The sequence below is a fragment of the Lissotriton helveticus genome, chromosome 6 (assembly GCF_964261635.1).
Source record: "Lissotriton helveticus chromosome 6, aLisHel1.1, whole genome shotgun sequence".
Classification (NCBI taxonomy): Eukaryota; Metazoa; Chordata; class Amphibia; order Caudata; family Salamandridae; genus Lissotriton; species Lissotriton helveticus.
Window position 1 is genome coordinate 3,503,686 of NC_136067.1, and position 21,271 is coordinate 3,524,956.

A 21,271-nucleotide genomic window follows, 5' to 3' on the forward strand; every position below is an offset into this window, starting at 1 on the left:
AGCCAGTGAAGGGAGGTCAGGACCGAGGAGACAGAACATCGTCTCGGAAGGCCCACGATAGCACGTGCCGCAGCGTTCTGCACAATCTGAAGCCTTGAGGCCTCAGCCTGGTTCACTCCAAGTAGCAGAGCACTCCCGTAGTCCAATCGCGACAAGATGGAGGCCTGGACCACCAGTTGCCGCGTGGGGGGGTCGAAGAACTTCAGGACGGGTCGCAGTCCTCGCAGGATACCAAAACAGGTAGCTGCTGTCTTCTTTGTATGACTGGCAAAAGAGAGATGGGAATCCAGCCAGACCCCCAGATTTTTAACTTCGGCCGCTGGAGTAGGAGAAGTGCCCAATTCGGGAGGCCACCACTGGTCTCCCCAAAGTTCCGTCTGCCTCCCTAAAATCAGGACCTTGTTTTTTTTTGCGTTAAGCTGTAAGCAGTTGCAACGCATCCACTTAGCTACAGCTATGAGTCCTGCCCGGAATCTGGGAGCATTTACCTCAGGGTCCCCGCTGAGTGTCACCGCCAGCTCGTGTGTCTTTCTTTTATGCCAATGTACTGCATAAACATGCACAATTGCGCAATAGATTTAAGTGGATAAAATACGATTGTATATTTAAATAGTGCCTTCGTGCGTACATACACATTAAGACACCATATAAAGGATATTACACTGTCACACAATCGTAAAGGGTTTAGAGAACATGCTCGTGTGTTTTTCTTTTATGTCAATGTGCAGCAAAAAACGTGCACACTTGAACAATAGAATTAAATGGATAAAGTGCAATTGTATGTATACATAGTGCCTCATTGTGTACATGCACATCAAGACACCATGTAAGGGATAATTTTTTTCTGATTAACTAAAAACTCATAACGAATTTTTCTGAAAGAAAAATATGTCCATGAATCTTGTATCATTATTTAAACGTTATGGGTAGGGAATTATAAAAAATGTATATTTCCCAAGATGTGTATAGTATCAGGTCATGCCGGATTTATGAATATAAAAGGTCATTACGACCCACAGCTTGCTGACTTCACTCCATAAAACCATGCTTGACGGGGTCGCTGATCAGTATTTAGCTAATGACACGTTCCCAATCTTCTCGACTGTTCAGGCCCAGTCTAACGCTGTTTAGCTTAGACATAAAAAACTGTTCACGTTTTCTTCTTTTTTGATCTATATTGCCTCCTCTAGTGCTTATGGTGACAGTTTCCAGACAACACCACTGAAAACCACTGAGAAGTGACTCTCCTCAAAACAACCATTCAGACTTTGTTACAACACGCAAAAGAGGACGGAGTTATATGTGATGAAGAGTATAACTTCTTGAATAATACCAATCCCACTACTCCAGCGTTATATGGACTTCCTCAGGTCCACAAAGATCTTAATAACCCCCCTATGCGCCCCATAGTTTCCTGTATTGGTTCCCTCACTGAGCCATTAAACAAATATGTAGACATATTTTTACAGCCGTTGGTTGTTGCTCAAAAAGCATATATTAAAGATACCACCTCGATTATCCAAATCTTAGAAGGTCTTGATTTCAATCCAGGGACCCAATTCTTGTTTACTCTTGATATTGAGGCGTTGTATACTAATATACCGCAGGATGCCACTATAGAAATGATCAAATCTATGCTGAGCACTGAAGAAAGAGACCTTAATGCTCAAGAAATTTTTATCATCGATTGCATTTCCCTAGTACTAAAAAACAACATCTTTTTATTTAACAACAACCTATATAAGCAAACCAAAGGCACCAGCATGGGAGCGACCTGTGCTCCCAGCCTGGCATGCTTGTACGTCTCTAGATTCGAGGAGCATCACATTTTCAACAACCTTGCCCCTTTCTTTGAAAACATCTCTTACTGGTCCCGTTACATCGACGATGTTTTTTTCATTTGGACTGGACCTCAAGAGATTCTTGAGGAATTTATTGTTTGGTTAAACCTAGGTGACATAAATCTTAAATTCACTTCTCATTTTGATACTAACAAATGCGAATTCCTGGATCTAATCATTAAACATGTAGATGGATATATAAATGTAGAGCTATTTACAAAACCAACAGACAAAAATACGATGCTCCATTTCTCTAGCAACCATCCTCCCTGTCAGGTTAATAATATACCTTTTGGTCAATTCTTGCGTCTTAAACACAACTGTACCACGATTCAAGACTTTGATAAAGATGCCACAACTCTCAAACAAAAATTTATCGATAGAGGTTACCCAAAACGTACAGTGAGACATGCCTACAAACGGGCAAAATATTATGATAGGGACAGCCTACTTACTACCAAACAAATAAAGGACTCTGGTAATCAACCACTTATCTTTGTGACTAACTATAGCTCAGTAAGTGTAAAAATCAAAAACATTATTAACAGGAATTGGCACTTGATTAACAATAAACAACACAACAACCTTCCAAAGCCAATGTTTTCATACTGGAGAAACTGTACCATACGTAACAGCCTGGTGCATACGTACAGAGACATCAGCCACCATGCGCAACAAAGTATTGACAAAGCACCTCTACCAACCGGCACTTTTCCTTGCGCTGGGTGCTCGAATTGCAAGGATATCATCAAAGGAAACATCATTAAACATAACAATAATTCGGTTTCAGTAAAAAGTTTCATGAACTGCAGGTCTAAAAACGTCACATACATGATTCGTTGCCCTTGTGATCAAATCTATGTAGGAGAAACGTCACGCGAGGTTCGTATCCGCATGAACGAACATAGATCTGCGATAAGGACACACAAAAAAGGTGCACCTCTCACAGACCACTGGCAAACAATGGGACACCATCTCAGTGGTTTTCAGTGGTGTTGTCTGGAAACTGTCACCATAAGCACTAGAGGAGGCAATATAGATCAAAAAAGAAGAAAACTTGAACAGTTTTTTATGTCTAAGCTAAACAGCGTTAGACTGGACCTGAACAGTCGAGAAGATTGGGAACGTGTCATTAGCTAAATACAGATCAGCGACCCCGTCAAGCATGGTTTTATGGAGTGAAGTCAGCAAGCTGTGGGTCGTAATGACCTTTTATATTCATAAATCCGGCATGACCTGATACTATACACATCTTGGGAAACATACATTTTTTATAATTCCCTACCCATAACGTTTAAATAATGATACAAGATTCATGGACATATTTTTCTTTCAGAAAAATTCGTTATGAGTTTTTAGTTAATCAGAAAAAAATTATCCCTTACATGGTGTCTTGATGTGCATGTACACAATGAGGCACTATGTATACATACAATTGCACTTTATCCATTTAATTCTATTGTTCAAGTGTGCACGTTTTTTGCTGCACATTGACATAAAAGAAACACACACGAGCATGTTCTCTAAACCCTTTACGATTGTGTGACAGTGTAATATCCTTTATATGGTGTCTTAATGTGTATGTACGCACGAAGCCACTATTTAAATATACAATCGTATTTTATCCACTTAAATCTATTGCGCAATTGTGCATGTTTATGCAGTACATTGGCATAAAAGAAAGACACACGAGTATGTTTTCTAAGCCCTTCGCGATCACGTGACAGTTTAATATCCAATCGCGTCACTTATGACGGTTACCAATACGTGAGTCCCTTGTATTTAAAACCCTCCCCGAGTCCTTTCGTCTGTTTCCAATCGTAAACAGAAGAATCCCCGTAGCTGTGTCAGGAGGAGCAGGGAGGCCGATTCATTTAATTCCGGTAAGCACAAGCAGACGTAGTGGGTCATTATCCGAGCGCGATTTGGAATTAATAAGTGAGAGAATAGGAATTGTATATGTCGGATAAGGATTAAAACAACCAGAGGCAATTCTAACATAGCGAGTGTAGACCACATGTTTGCTCCCCTTATGTTAAAATTTAGCGCTTCATTTACTAGACCATCTCGGCTAACGAGGTCTATTTTGAAGAAATACAAGCGCGCTTGTGAATCAATAAGTTAGAGAACAGGAATTGTATATGTCGCATTGGGATTAAAACAACCATAGGCAATTCCAAGATAGCGAGTGTAGTCTATGTGTTTGCTTCCCTTACGTTAAAACTTAGCGCTTCATTTAGTAGACCATTTCGGCCAACGAGGTCTATTTTGATAATACCACAACGGCCTCTCTTTTTTGGAAACATAATCCGTTCTCTTTGATTAATGAATAACAAAGACAACAAGTGCAATGTTTTGTTCTGAAACGCAATGAATTGAGTAGTATTGCAGCGGCACGTAGGTCAGCGAAATCATGCGTGTTGGGATGCTTATTGAGCATATAAGTGAAGATCTTAAAGAATAATGAATTAATTAATTATGAATACACAGATGCATGTTTTAATCGACTTATGTATACATACAAGAATCTAATTCCTAATATTCCCACAGAACTCACTTCGTATTGCGACGCTATTCTGAAATTGACAAACACATAGCTGTTGAGGCCTATACCGCAAGCAGAGGCAGCAGGGTCAAAAAAGTCTAATACATAGGTGAGTAACAGAGGACTCATAATTATCCTATAAATTTAGATTCATTAACAAAGGATGGCAACAAGGATGGCATTAAGCCCTTTTCTACATTTATCTTCTAGATTACCCAATATGAACGCTAAGTTATAAACGGTGGCTACTCCTACACAGCAGGGACCCCTTAAGTTTGGCTATCAGGTATATATATATATCTAAATGTACTCCAAGCAAGTATCTATTAAACCATATTTGGGGGACATTCTTAATAAATCATCCCTCTCGCACGTTTCTTGTGATTCCACAGATACGGCTAAAACTTTTCTAGTCTTGATCATATTATTCCGGTCATCGAACACTTCCAGTGTGGACCCATACTAAATCAAGCTCAGAAATTATCAACTGAGTTTCAAACGTTATTAATACATTAAGGTGAGAGTTTCTTATAGATTACCATTGTCCTTTTCTTCAGGGATTGGCACACAAAAATTGAAGTATGGCGTATTCGTATTTTCTCAAATTAGATACTTTATCACATTGTCATTATTAAAATTAAGCACATGTGACAAAGGTATCAGTTCATGTTTGCAATTGGTTATTCACTGTCTTTTTGAGCATTGAACTAAAGGGACGCTACTCCTTTTTACTAATAGGTAAACGAATTTGATAAATAAATTCACTAATCTAAAGCAGAGTTTATTCTCATACATCGGTACTGGGATGAATAATGCTCTGTACTAGTATGCATCCAACTCTGGTACGATGTATGTTTTGCCTAAATAGGAATTCCAGGGAGGTTATAGTTTCCACGTGCCATTGTGTACAACTACCAACAACAAATTATATATAGCCATAAGTGTTTTTTGTTATATTTTATTAGATAGGGACCACTGAACCAAAAGTGTAAGATGTGATGCTGCACCCATTGTTGTGATAATCTCGACAATGGGGTAATAGATTTTCTTACGAACAAAACTCCTCAAACAAATGTATGGTCAGTCTTAAAGATAAATTATGTGAATATTGTTATGTTTTTTATTAATTTTGTGTTTTTTTGTAGAACACTGTCCTGAAGAAGGTTTTTTTAAACCGAAACGCCGCGTCAACCTTTTTTATTTAAATTTCTTATGTGTTTTTTAATATTGTATGTTCATTTATTAGTTTGATGTAAAAACTTTTCAAATTTGATGGAATTTGTGGATCTATTATTCTGTATATTGCACACTGACCTTGATTGAATTCTGTTTATTTGTGAAACTGTGAAATACAAAGTATTTTAAAAATAATTATATGTAATAAAAATATGTGATTTTTTCATTCAATATGTCTTTTGAACAGTTTTGTGAGGAGCCCCCTTCTTTTGTTATAGCATAGTAAGATTTATCATACACAGTAATGGTTTTTCTTTATGTGGTCTAATACTTGATAGTTGTACAGCGTCACTGCGCAGTGGAAGCTATTCTCTTTGTCATTTTTCAACCCAACCTGGGTCAACACCGCTAGGGACTTTACTGTATTTTAACATGTTGCAAGGCAGCAACTTGCCGCCTTCATTTTGGGCCATATTACCAAGATGTGCGTTAAAAAACGCACATCGCACATTTCCCTATCACTGGCTATCGCCGGATTTTATCGCCGTGTTAGTGTGTCATTATCAACGCGCAACACGTAGGCGATATTAAATCCGGCAATAGGGAACATTAGCGCATGAAAACAAGCGTTGTTGTCATGCGCTAATGTGTGCCTTGTTAATATGGGGGGGTGGATTCAGCTTTATGATCCACACCCCCATGTTATCAATGCCTAACGCCTGATCAGAGCAGGAGTTGGGGGACCTGCAATAAACGAGTTTATCGCAGGTCTTCTTCTCCCAACGCCTGCCTTGGTAATAGGGTGTTACCACCTCCAACCACATTTTACATGTGGTTGGACATGGGAACGCCCACTTTGCATGTCATTCGCGATGTTCCTCGCTGACATGCAAAATGGGCTTGAGGCAGGCGTTAGCATGCCCTTGTTAATCGGGTGCTAGAAGTATTTCCGCTTTCTCGGCACAATTCGCCGAAAAAGCGGTGATACTTCACCTTGGTAATATGGCCCTTAATTTGAACTGCCTGAGTTGTCTAGCCCCACCCCAAAAACTGCTATTAATAGCCTTGGAATGTGGCTGGCCAAATGCCTGAAATTTAACATCCAAGCAGTAAAGCTGCCAGCCATCTGTTTTGGCCTACTAAGGATGCTTCGAAAATTCTTCCCTCGTACCTCCCATCGCAAAGAGGCTGGTGGTCCAGGCTATTATTCTTTTCTTGCCTGGACTACGGCAACTCGTTATACCTGGGTGCCTTGAAGTCCAAAATAAGAAAACTGCAGGTGATCCAGAACTCCACTGCCCTACCTAGCCACCAATCCGCCCGACAAGCCTTGGCTTCCCTTCATTGGCTTCCTTCCTTTGCATTGCACACAGGACGCTCCTCGATAAAGGGCCCATGATCTCCTATACTTTAGTAGGCTCCTACCTTCCCATTAGAATTTTGCTCATCCATGGCCCATTTAGCCATAGTTCCTAGGATCAGATTAACATTTGGAGCATGCTCTTCTGCCTGCAAAGTGGCTAAACTTTGGACCTTCCTTCGAAAATGTTTTAAAGACTTGGGGGCATATCATCAAGGGCCTGAGTTAAAATTATCATTGCTTTGGCGTTCGTTTTCAGACGAAAAGTGTCGATAATTTTAACGCCCTATCAGCATGGACACGCTAACACGTGAATCCATGCCTTAGAGCACATAAACTTATCGCCTCGCATCGCTAATGAGATGCAAGGTAAAATACAGCTATTCTCATCGCTAACAGAGGTTCTCCCTATCAGCAAGGCAATCGCTAACCGGCTTAGCGACATTGAAACTAGCGCTAACCCGCTGTATCGCAGGTTTCTTACGCCTGCTATTTTCCCGACTTGGCTATGTTCATAATGGGAGGTGGATCATTATGCTGAGTCCACATCTCCCTATCAGTAACGTTTATTTCTCACTCTTTTATTTATCGTAGGTATTCCTCCGTTATTGTCCCTTATTGCCGATATTGCCTGGATTTCTATCGCCTCGGCGATGCGCGTTGCTGATAGTGCGCTCACAGGGCGATAGAATCCGGCGATAGGCGGCGTTACGATTTCACACGCTACAGGCCGGCAGCGATAATTTTCGCTGGCCGTTGATGATATGCCCCACGGCTCTTCCAGACCAGATCCCTCTAACCCGATTGTGCCACACGACTAGCACTGGAATTCCTAAGGGTAGCAATGCGCTATATAGGTGCAGCATAGAACAGAATAGAATAGTGTGGGCAGGCAAAACACCCCAGCTTAAAATCTACAGACACTTCGCATCACCTGACTGCAAGCCCCTCTAGCCAACTATGTTCTACAGAATGCATCAATCATCGACTAGTGACACTTATACATCCCCCGGGAGCCACGACACCATGGATAATCCTAGGGGCGTTGTATTCCTGGTCCAAACATATTTTGTCGGCCCGTGTACGCAACATGACTGAGTGTATGTTCCCATCACATCTGCATGATGAAAGGCCACAATGTGAAGCCTCCCTGCGGATTTGGAATACCCAAACTAGGGGGACTCCTGGAAGGCAACGACAGCAGTTGTCAGACGTCTATTAAAGTATGTGGAAAAAGCTTACATATACATTCCAAGTACCAATTAGGTATGACAATACAACACCCCCATGAGTGTAGAAACACATACCTACTTTGCACACATGAAACACATATCCACCCTACATCTCTGCTAGCCGAAAGACGTTGGCATTGGCCAAGGCAAGCTGCAACACTTACCATAGCAGCTACTACCCAATGCAGAGTCAGCCCCCATTGGAACTCCTCCCACGTATACATCCATTGAACACTGACCCTCGGCCTCTGTAACTCCTTAACACCTTAAGTGCTCATGACGAACTCAGCTCGTCATGACGCACGGTGCTCAGGTGCTCATGACGAGCTGAGCTCGTCATGAGCCGTGGAACTCTCACACGAAGGGATAATTCCCCTGCTGTGCTGAACGTTCCACGGAAACGGGTGTGCTCATGACGGAATTACCCCCGCGCGAAGGGGTTAACTTGTCCCAAGGTCTGATTATACGTACCGCTGCAAACGGATCAGCTATCATGGTCAAACAAACACAACTGTGTCACACATTCCAAATGAGCCAATAACAACAAGTAGCATCGGAGGCAATGGCAGGACAAAGGTCTTCAAAACCAAGAAAGTTTTTATTAGAAACAAGAAATTAGTCTCTCAAAACAAAGGCCAATAATTGCCAGTCCAAGTAATAGCGTCTGATCCAGCACGCTGCTGTGCCACCAAACGTGCTTCGAGAACACTGCCAGGGAAACCTCCCCAGGAAGGGGCATCCAGTGGGCCGTTCGGGCAACTCAGTGATGTTACTCAGGTGGGCTGGGCTTGTCCTTAGGAGGGCCGGGCTCTGTATTGGGATGGATGGGTCTGTATTGGGAAGCATTAGTTGTTCTGTGGGAGGGCTGGTCTCGGTATTGGGAGGCTTGCTCACACGTGGGGCCTCATTTATGAGGCCTTGCATCAGTTTTGCGCGTCTGATGCGTCACTTTTTGTGACGCATCGGCAGCGTAAAACATGCCTCCTGGTGCGCTCTATTTACAAAGTGATGAATCTAAGCAGATGCGTCACTTTGTAAACCCCTGCGCTACATTATACCTGCGTCAGGTATAATGTATGCAGGGGGGGCGTTCTGATGCAAGAAAGGGTAATAGAAGTGGCGCAGTGAAATCTATGAGATTTCACTGCGCCACTTCTAGGGATCAAATGCGTCAATTTCTTATGCCTGCCTCACAGCAGGCGTAAGACTGGCGCAGACCCTTTCACATGGGGCTTGCCCCATGTGAAAGGAAGCATTGCTGGAGTTGCGTCACTTTTGTGACACACTCCAGCAATGCGTCACTTTTGCGCTTACAGATACGTCAGAAATACTGACGTATCTGTAACTCCTTGCGACATGATGCGTCATACATTAAATATGACGCATCAGGTATGTCGCAAGGAGTGCGCACTGAGAAATGACGCATCGCTGCATGAAAGCAGCGATGCGTCACTTCTCATAAATGAGGCCCGTGGTATTTTGTAAGCAAGAAGGGTAATGATGGGGGATGGGCGTGGCCAACTTGCTAACAAGCGCGTCTTGAGAGAGCTCCCCCTCCTGGCCCCATTATACGACGACATTCCTTTGCTCACGCTGCCATCTTGTGCCCCAATTAAGGTTCAGGACGCGGCTGATTGGCGTGGAGCACCCGGGGCTGTGAACAGGCCGAGTCACAGCGCCAGAGGACAACAAAATAAGTCTGGCGGCCTACCACACAGGAGACACGGGGCCGGGGCGCTGCTGCTCCTACTGAGGCGTCAACCCTGCAGCAGAGGGACCTCTGATGAACGGTTTGCAATAATGTTCGAAGCCGCACTGCCTCCGGGGCGCAGCTGCTCCCGACAACCCTGATTTGGCTGTGTGCTGAGCTGACCAACTTGCACGGACCGTGCCTGGGCTGTGTCGCTGTGGGGAAAGCAGTCGTTGACCAGGCGGTCGACCCGTCCAAGTGGCCTTGGACGGAGTCTGATCTCGGGCACTCCTGTGGCCGGGGCGCTGAGTATGAAGGAGAATGCAAGACGCCAGGTGTTCACGGGGTACCAAATTCCCCCCAACGTGCAGATCCACACTGAGATGATCCAGGAGCCTGTAGTGTAGTTCCTATAGTCCCAATAGACTCTGCGCAGTAGAATAATATATCCTATAGATTTGACGTAGGACTGAGGTTGACTAGGTCTCTATCGAATAGCAATGGTCTATGATTGGGGAAAGCAGTCGTTGACCAGGTGGTCGTCCCGTCCCAGTGGCCTTGGACGGAGACTGATCTTGGGCACTCCTGTGGCAGGGGCGCTGCGCATGATGGAGAATGCAAGACGCCAGGTGTTCACGGGGTTCCAAATTCCCCCCAACGTGCAGATCCACGCTGAGATGATCCAGGAGCCTAGCCGATCCCACGCTCAACAATCCAGGTGAGAGATGCAGGGCAGAGGAGACCGCCAGGCTCGGGCCGTGCCAGGCTTGGGCCTACATCATCCTAGCACTCTGCTGGAGCGCCTCGTGGCGCCTGGCCTGCTTTGCAGGAGCTTAAAGGACTGTTCGACACATCGGAGGGTGTCCTCCCTCACAGTCTCCCTTCCCTGTGTAGACCTGCTGCCTCTCCTGATCCCTGCTCCTGATCTACAGGAGTCCACTTAGTGCCCAGCCTTCTTCGACACCGATACAGTAATTGAGGCAGAATTACACCACTTTGGGAGAACATTTCGTTTTTTGGCAAGCACGATCTAAGCAGTGATATGAATATGCAATTCAAATTTGGGTGCTCCCTGAAGCAGGATTCAATTGAAAGTACGAATAAAAGACTGCAAATAAAGCCTTGAAGAAGTCTCGTGGAAACGAAACGCGCCGCATCGGCTATGATTATGTATCATGTTTTTAACAATTGAATGAAAATATCACCTATCAAAATGAAAGAAGAAGAAAGTCTCCAACAAATTGATTTTTCTTTGGGAGTTTATTCGCTGTGAGTGTGATTGATACTGTTTCCCATTTCAAAATTACGGATTGTATTTATATCATTCTTCATATTCTAAATATATGGGTATGTGCTGAGCTTTCTTGAATCTGGTATTAATTTTGGTTTTCCAAAATATTAAGGGAGCTAGGAAGGTCTGGCCCCCGGCTCACGCACTACCATTGTCTATTTACACTACCTAGTACAACCAAGTATACCAGTGCAGGTCTAGGGTGCCTTGACCTTTTATCTTGTGTTTTCATGCTTGATATCAACCAAGCCAAAACTAAAACGGTAGCATTCAGCCCAATTCCCAGCTTGAGAAATCGATGGTACCTGAACGGTGAAGGTCTTGCACATAGCAAGGAATACAAGTACCTGTGAATCCTCCTAGACAAGTGAGTACGGACGAATAACAGAGGTACAGGGCCTTATGGTAGTTGTAGTAATTTAATTCTCTCATACCCCATACTTGTCCAATGCCTAAATGTATGTGTGGTGAACCTCTGTAGTCACATAGCTGACAAGTGAGTACAAACAAACAAGTCCCTCCTATTAAGTGTTCAAGCAACAGGGTCTCATGGTAGCTGTTTCAATTTCCACTTGCCAACACTAGCAAACATGGGGGCATATTATCAAGAAAGGCGTTAAAATTATCGCCCCTTCTAAAGCGGCGATAACGTGCTTGATAATACGCCCGTGGAGGATTGCCATAGAAGTCCATGTTCTGTGAACCTGGGCTTCTATGGGAATTCACAAGGGCATATTATGAAGCCCCTTATTGCCGCTTTAGAGGCCGTTACCTGCCGCTAAAGCGGCGATAATGTTAATACTGTTCTTGATAATATGCCCCCTGGTTTGTTTTACATGCCTGTTTGCAAAATGTAGTTGTGCTGTGCCATACTATTAGACATTTGCACATATTATGGGTCCTGGGATGATGATTTGATGGCAATGCACTTACAGACAGCATTACCACAAGTGCAGTGTAATGGAGAATGATACATGTGATCTTATGTGCAGAGCTTCTGATTGTAACTGCAATTACACATCTCTGATACTTTGTCTACTGCATATAAAAAAAGAAGATGAGAAACACCATAGCAAGACAATTGGTGAGGTGTTACTTACCAGTTTCCATTCCCCCAGATATTCCTATCAAGCCCTCAGAGTGCAGGGTGGCGTGCACCTTTGCCCAGGGTGTGAGTTCTATGGTGGATCGGGAGGACCGCCGCCAGTCTTCTGGGCCACCAGGTGGTGCCTGGATTCCAGGTTCTTCACCCTCGTCCTCAGGTCGTGCCACCTGTTCCTGATGTCCTGCTATGTGCGCAGGGTGGTACCTACAGCATTCACTTTGTTGACTATCCTGCCCCACATTTCATTCTTCCTACTGCGAGGAGTTTCTTGGAGTTGTGCTCCAAACAATTGTGGCTCCACTCTAATGATTTCATCCACCATCACTGAGAACTCGGTGTCAGCGAAATGTGGATTTTTTGCAGGTGACATGTTAATTAAATAAAGTGAGTGACTGTGAAGAAAACGGAGAGTGGCTTTACAACAAGGAATGATTAAAATAGTGCAATAAACGCATGTGGAGTGTATGTATGATGGGATTGGGTGAAAAGGGCTGCCTTCCGGTCAGAATCGGACCCTGGCCATAGCGGTGGGACAGTTGTTCCGTCCACCACCATGACCAGCCCCTAATTTAGGAAAGGTGTTGGACACTAAAGCGGCAACATTTACTATCCCCCACTCCCATATAAACTAACTCAAGGAAGGTGATGACACAGATAACAATTACAAATCCAAAACTACTCAAAATTACGAACCAAAAATATTGCACACTACAAAAAATAATATTTATTATTACCAATAATTTCCAAAAACACATAAACATTTGAAATTTAAACAAACATCCTTAACTACAATAAATTCGATCTAAACAAAGTGATAAAATATATTTTATACAATAAAATATTTTCAGTTTTTTAACAACACTTCAATATTGACACAAATTATGTTAATTAAGTAATAAAGCCCTGATTATGAGTTCCGTGGTCCGAACGCCGGACTGCTGATGTAAATGTAAATGTTTTTGTACTTGTATAGCGCACAGCTACCCGCAGTGGGTTTCCCGGCGCTTGTACGAATACCGCAAGGGAACCCTTCCTGGCTTTCCCTGTGAAGTGTCCACTCCTGGGAACCCCCAAGGTGCAGACCAGGCATCCCTCGCGTTGTGGGGGCCGTTGTGGAGACTAAGCAAGCTATTGCCCAGAGTTGCAGCGTGGGACCCATGATCAGAAAAGGCACTGAGGCGAGAATATCCGGTCAGGGGAATTATTGAGCCCGAGACCCGCCGAGGCGGGAATCGAACCCTGGTCCCTGGCCAGAGCTCTGCATCGAGGTCTGCCTGCTCTAACCATTGAGCCACACTTCTCCACTGATGCAGCGGTCGGAAGAACAGTGCCAAACCAGCGGCATCCCAATTGCCGTATTAGGACATTACCGCTGTGTGTCGGTAACTGTGGCCCGGCAACGGCATACTTCGGTTCATAAAGAGAGCCTGAAGCACATGCCGCTGCAGTGCAGAGCCACTTGCACTTCTAGTGCAATTCTAGTGCACGGTTGCCATGCACCATGTTGTGCATGGCACACAATGCGTGCATGACAATGGTGGCACAACCCAGCACCAATTCCCAATGGGCAAAATCACCTTGGGGCCCCCCATGAAAAGGTCAGTGGAAAGGCAAGTCATGATCAGCACGGCGGTGCTGGCATAGGCACCACTGCAATAGAGCGCCACTTTCCCCACCGCCACGGGATCCAAGATCCTGGCTGTTTTGTGTCTTGTGGCGGTCTAACCCCGTCTCGTAAACGGGAAGTTGGACTACTGAGGAGGTGGAGGTCGGACCACCACCAACCATACGCCGATCTGAAGACTGCTGTACTCGTAATCAGCCCATAAATATCTTAATAAGATTTAGAAATAATATATTTTAAAATGAAAATATTTTTATATTAATTATAATAAAAAAAATATTTAGCAACTATTAGAAATATTGAAAACATAGTATAATTTCTATTTACTACTTTACTGGAATTTTATGTTTTAATATTTGTAAAAAAAAATAATTTTCCAACACTAGAAAATTACTATTCAAATTTTTATACATTTATTTATATTTCTTCATATTTCTAAAATTCTTTACATTTTTCAGAAAATGTGTTTTAAATTTTAAAAAAGTCATGATAAATTTTGATTTTTCAAGTAACAATAACAATATTTTGTGGACAAAATTACAGTATTCTTTTTATAAATTAATTTTTATAACACTTTAAAACCTCCCCACCCTTATCCCCCAAAAAACCAACATCCTGATCCTAAAATATATTTATACACATAAAAAATACTATATTTAAGCAATTTCAATTAGAAAAGCAACTTTCTTATAAACACATATTATTCAAATGTTAAACAACAATAATATAAAAAAATATAGATCAAAAATACAAAATAAAACACACTAGTTACCACCAAAAATGATATTATTACCAAAAATATAAACTACATTGATATTCAATACATCAATATTTTAAACAACAGCTAAAAAAATATTTTTGACAATGGTATTAAATTCAACAATGTTTTTGTGTCACAATATACTTTACATGATATTTGTGTAACATGATATTTTTTAATCAATATTTTGTCCAAATACTGACTGGACTCTATCTAGAAAAGACTGAGGGCCTGATTATGACTTTGATTGTGATTGATTGATTGTGGGTTTATATAGCGCTAGAATCAACTCCCGGAGGAGTATCTCCGCGCTTCGACCGCTGGGGAACCCGTCCTGGCTCACCCTGAGAGATGGTCCCTAATGGGTATCTCTAAGGTGCGACCAAGCATCCCCGGCGGTCTGGGGGGCCGTTGTGAAGATGAGGCAAGCTAATGCCCAGAGTTGCCGAGTGTGGTCCCTGACTGGAGTAGGCACCGAGGCGAGAATTATCGAGCCCGCTGACCCTGGTCCACGACCCTGCCGCGTCGGGAATCGAACCCTGGTCCCGGGCCGTCCTCTGCTTACGGGTCTGCCGCCTCTAACCAGTGAGCCACACCACTCCACTTTGGCGGTGCTGTGCCGGCACAGCACTGCCAAAGCCGCGCAAAGACCGCCCGCCTGGTTACGAGTTGAACTCGTGCAAGAGAACAGTCCTTTTGCCGTTCCTACGGCATCGCCTAGAAAAAGGGCACTGCAATGGGAATGGCAAATATGTACAAGCACGGCATGGACTGTGAAGTCCATGCCGTGCTGGAACTGGGGGTGCAAGCAGACAGGGTCGCAAATGCTGTTCCCCCTGAATTCATACCCATGGCGAGGGGGGCATGGGGGCCCTGTAGGGCCCCCTTTGTTTCCCCACTGCCAGCCTTTTTGTGGTGGGCTCACCACCATAAAAAGGCTGTCCGTGGAGGAACTCGAAATATGCTCGGCTGGACTGTGCCAGTCCTGCTCGGCATATTGTATTGCCCCTCCCCACGCCACCATCAGGGAACAGCAGTCCCATGGCGCAGCCAGCGTTCCACATCCTGGAACGATGCAGAAAGTCATATTCCGGCGGCCGGACCACAGCCACCGCGAGGCCATGGACCGCCAGACTCATAATCAGCCCCTGAGTTGTTATTATTATACTTTTGTGTCTAGGATATTCTGCTGAAGAGGAGTTGGACTCTCAGGATATTGTCGGGAAAGGGCATCTGCCAGAATGTTCTGGAAACCTGGGGCCTCATTTATAAGGCTGTGCGTCACTTTTACGCCGCCGGTGCGTCACTTTTTGTGACGCACCAGTGGTGTAAAAAATGCGCCTTGTGGCGCCATATTGACAAAGTGACGCATCTAGGTAGATGCGTCACTTTGTAAACCCCTGCGCCACATTATACCTGCGCCAGGTATAATGTATGCAAGGGGAGGCGTATTGACGCAAGAAAGGGTCATGGAAGTGACGCAGTGAAATCTATAAGATTTCACTGTGCCATTTCTTGGCCGCTAATGCGTCAAAATCTTACGCCTGCTTCATGGCGGGCGTAAGACTGACGCAGGCACTAACAACATGGGACTTGCCCCATGTGAAAGGACCCATTGCTGGAGTTGTGTCACTTTTGTGACACACTCCAGCAATGCGTCACTTTTGCACCTACAGATACGTCAGAAATACTGACGTATCTGTAACTCCTTGCGACATGATGCGTCATATTATAAATATGACGCATCTATCATGACGCAAGGAGGGCGCACTGAGAAGTGAAGCATCGCTGCTTTCACGCAGCGATGCGTCATTTCTCATAAATGAGGCCCCTGGAATATAGGTGATGGTGAAATCATATTGATCAAAAGGTAGGCCCATCATGTGTGACAAGTATTCCAGCATTGGATGTTATGAAGGCACTGTAGACTCCAATAGTCATTTTGTAGTTCGAGAGGTTCCTTGGTTCCCATGAGGAACTGTCTCCATTCACTGCAGACTAACTTCATAGCGAAAAGTTCACGCTCAAGAACGGAGTAGTTCCTCTCAGCGTCAGATAGGACGTGTGACAGATAAAAAATAGGGTGCTCTAACCCATCAACCTCTGGTTGCTGAAGCAAGACAGCTCCCACTGCTCTTATCAGAGGCATCTGTTTCAACTATGAATTTTCTGGAGGTATCGGAATGCCATAGAATGGGACTCTGAGTAAAGGCTGCCTATAAGTTTTGAAAAGTCATTTCGGAAGCTTCCGTCCACTTGAATCCATATCAAAAACATTCTCGAGAGTTTGAGATATGAGGCTAATCTGGCAGACAAAAATTTCAATGAATCTTCGGTAGAAATTCACAAACCCGAGAAAACATTGGGTTTCCTTAATAGAAGAAGGAGAAGGCAAATCAAAAATGGCTGATACCTGCTGTGGCTCCATGGCGATACCAGTTTTATTTAGACAGTATCCCAAATATTTCACTTCAGGCTGATCATATTCACATGTTTTAGGCTTACAGAACAGACTTTTTCAACGTAATCTGTCAAGAACTTTATTGACATGATTGTGATGGGAAGTAGGATTCGAAGATTAAATAAAAATGTTGTCTAAATATACCTCAACAGTCTTGTTTAATAGGTCTGCAAACATGTTATCCATGAATCTCTGAAAAAATGGATGGAGCACTACTTAACCCAATGGGCATAACAGGATATTCAAAGTGTCTTAAGGGGTTTCTGAAGGTGGTCTTCCACTCATCTCCTTCGATGCGTAGGAGATGGTAGGCTTCCCGAAGGGCTAGCTTGGTGTATATTTGTGCTCATCTAACTGACTCTAAAATGTGCTTCATCAGATGAAGGGGATACTGATCTTTTATGGTCACTTTGTTCAATCCTCTGAAGTCTATACATGGCCATAAATCATTAGTCTTCTTGAGTACCATAAAGAGAGAGGCCCCAGCAAGAGATGAGGACCATGTGATCAGACCATTTTGAATATTTTCCTCAAGATACTGCCTTAGGGTTTCTTTTTTGGTTTCAGAAAGTGAATATACTCTGCCAAATGGAACCGTGGCTTCAAGAACAATTGGACAATTCAAATTCTCTGTGAGGGGGCAAAGTTACTTCTTTAGGCTTCTGAAATATATCTGCATACATCTGGTAATGATCCGGAAACCCCTGTATGAAATGAATGGCATCACACTCAGTTTCCTTGGCTATGGACGTTTACTACGGCGCCCAGTAGTATTCTGTAAAATAACGAAAATGCGGACAAAAGTGCGACAATAAGGATATGATTCTTGTCTCCCAATTGATGTACGGATTGTGTCTGACCAGCCAAGGAATTCCCATTATCATAACATGTTTTGGAGCAGCAAAGGTCAAATGATAGGCACTCTTGATATTTTCCGAAAGATAACCAAAACCGGACCAGAGACCAATGGAGTTCTGTCATCTGTGTGAACCTGTTCAGGGGATTCCTTGGGAACTCGTAGTAGTTGTTTCTCTTGAGCCCACCTTTCAGCCAGGTAGATCCCACTTGCCCCACAATCTAATAAGGCCAACACCTTCTCTTTTTTTCCATTAGGTAATTCCAGATGCAAGGGCAAGAGAAATAGAGAAGTCGTCCGTTCCTTTGATGAACAAATGGAAGGTTTTCCAGACCATCCCGTCCCTGCCCTCTCACAGAAGATGGGATTTGGTATTTCCCGAAGACTTCTGCAGGGTATAGGACAACTATGAATTAGATGGAAACAGGAACCACAGTACAAACATAATCCTGCTTTCTTCTATGTTCTCATTCCACCTCTGAAAAGGCTCCCCTAGCTAGCCCGATCTGCATAGGTCCTTCTCCTGAAGAGCAAGAATTCTCAAAGATTGATGTATCAGCCTTACAGATATTGAGACGAGTCATTCCTGGATTATGCTGAGCTTGCGTCTTTCAAATCTGCATTCGTTGAGTCGTGTTCTGCGGGCAGGGCAAGATCCATTAATGCTGCCCTAGTATCTATGCGAGGCAAATGTATCAATTCATCCTTTATTTTCTTGTGAAGACCCCCGGCGAAAGAGAGTAACCAGTGTCCGCTCATCCCACTTGATGTCAGCTTCTAACTGGCAAAAGCGGGTTATGCATTGCAGAAAATATTGATTACCCAACTGATGTCACACAGAGCTTCTTTCACTAAAGTTTCCAAACCTGGCCATTCAAACATCTGTCTGAAGGCTGTAGTAAAGGATGCATAGCTAGTAAGGCACAGGTCTTCTGTGGCTACCAGAGGTTTTTACCAAGCTAATGCTGGGCCAGACAGAGCGCTGATCCGATGTCCCACCATGGCTCTATCCAGAGTAAATTGAGCTGGACAGAAGGTGGAGAAGATAGTCAAGGAGTCCAAAAACCTTTCAGCTTGTTTGGATCGCCAGAGAAACTTTGTTGAAGTTATGGATGGTACGTCTTGTCATTGTCAATGTAGGAGATTTGTAAAGCACTCTGTTACCATACGGTGTCTTGGCGCTAGTTAGCTGACCGGTACAGAAGGCCGATATCATTACCAGAAATGGGAGTTGCTGAAATGCAATGTTTTCAGCAACTGTCTAAAATTGAGCAAGGAAGTGGCTGATCGAATGGATAATGGCAGCTTGTTTCAGAGGGTTGTGGTTACAAGATAGAAACTTCTACCGCCTCAATTCATTCTATTGAATTTTGGCGCCACCATGGTCCTAGAGTTGGAAGATCTAAGCGGTCGATTAGGTGAGTACCATCTGAATTTCTGGCATAGATATTGTGGTTCTTGTTTATGTAAAGCTTTGTACGCAAAGAACAGGGCCTTGAATTGAATCCTTTCCATTTCTGGCACCCAGTGCAGCTGCTTGATGGTTTTCCTCACTGAGACATGTTTGGGGGTGCCTGTGAGAACTCTCGCTGCTGTGTTCTGCAGTACCTAAGTTTTCTTAGATGTTGGGCCCAAAGATTCAGGTATAGACCATTACACTATCCTAATCTGGCCAGCACCAGGGCCGATATAACCAACTTTTGAGAGATTTCTGGGATGAATGGCAAAATCTTTTTGATTTTTCTTAAAATGAAGAATGTGGAGGATGTCAAGGCATTAATCTTTTTGTCAAAGGAGAGCTTACAGTCTATAATTATCCCCAGATTTTTCACTTTTTCAGCTGGTTCAGGCAGGTCACCCAGATTTTCTGGCCACCAACTGGGGGACCAGATGTTTCCAAAGAGCATGACCTCAGTTTTATTGGAGTTCAGCTTTAAACAGTTAAAGCTCACCCAGGATCTAACTGCTGTCATGCAATCGTTAAATTGCTTACTGATGGTATGAGGTTGTTTCATGACTGCCACGACAATCTGCGTGTCATCAGCATAAGAAGTTAAGGCAAAGCTGAAGGATTTTACGACTTGGGCGAAAGCAGTGATGTAAATATTAAAAAGAGTAGGGCTTATAGATGAGCCCTGAGGAACTCCACAAGGAAGCTGAAAAAAATTAGACTTGAACGGATCCATGGCTACAAATTGTGTCCTGTCTTCCAAAAAAGACTCAGTGTAATTATGTGCCACATAGTTGCACGGATCACTGAAATAATATCGACGGACAGAATATCGACCATCAAAAATATCGTTGAGAAAATATCGACAGTCAAAATATCGAGTTTCTATCTACAAACAGGTAAGTACAAAAATATCGAGTTAAAAATATCGTTTACAAAAATATAGTTGTAAAAAATATTGTATTTACTAAAAACAGTGTTAAATTAAATTAATATTAATAATTAATTACTAAAATATACTTAAAATTACTTAAATTAACTTATAATAATTAAATAATTAATGAAAGTTAAATAAATATTTTTTTAATTTCATATTTATTAAACATATATATATAGTAATAAAATATAATAAAATAATACCCAAAAACTGAAAACTGACCCTGAACCCTAAAAATACCCCTGTACCCAAAAACTGAAAACTGACCCTGAACCCTAAAAATACCCCTTTGCCCAAAAAACTGAAAACTGACCCTGAACCCTAAAAATACCCCTTTACCCAAAAACCCAAAACTGACCCTGAACCCTAAAAATACCCCTTTACCCAAAAACCCAAAACTGACCCTGAACCCTAAAAATAAAAACGATATTACTTCACTTACCTTAAAAACGATATTTTGGCTGTCGATATTCTGTCCTGTCGATATTTTGTCCAAACGATATTTTGGAGTCGATATTATGTCCAAACGATATTTTTGAGTCGATATTATGTCTGTGCACCAGTTGCACGCCACATAATTACACTGCACTCAATGCAACATACACTCCAAATACCACTCAGTGACACATAATTACACACCACATAATTATACTACACTCAATGCAACATACACTCCAAATACCACTCAGTGACACATAATTACACGCCACATAATTATACTGCACTCAATGCAACATACACTCCAAATACCACTCAGTGCCACATAATTACACACCACATAATTACACTCTACTGAATACAACACACACTCCACACAATACCACTCAGTGCCACATAATTATATCTTATGCTACATATTTACACTGCACTCAATGCAACATACACTCCAAATACCACTCAGTGCCACATAATTACACACCCCATAATTACACTCTACTGAATG

The 21,271-nt window shown here is 43.0% G+C and overlaps 1 protein-coding gene across 1 annotated transcript in view; it reads left to right on the forward strand.

Annotated features, from left to right (window-relative positions):
- The window catches only part of LOC144761537 (extracellular calcium-sensing receptor-like), a 225,735-nt gene that overhangs the window by 170,256 nt on the left and 34,208 nt on the right, over positions 1–21,271 (forward strand). The window contains exon 4 of the mRNA XM_078646854.1: positions 18,199–18,312. Coding sequence (XP_078502980.1) covers positions 18,199–18,312 — 114 coding nt within the window. The remainder of the gene's footprint in view (positions 1–18,198; positions 18,313–21,271) is intronic.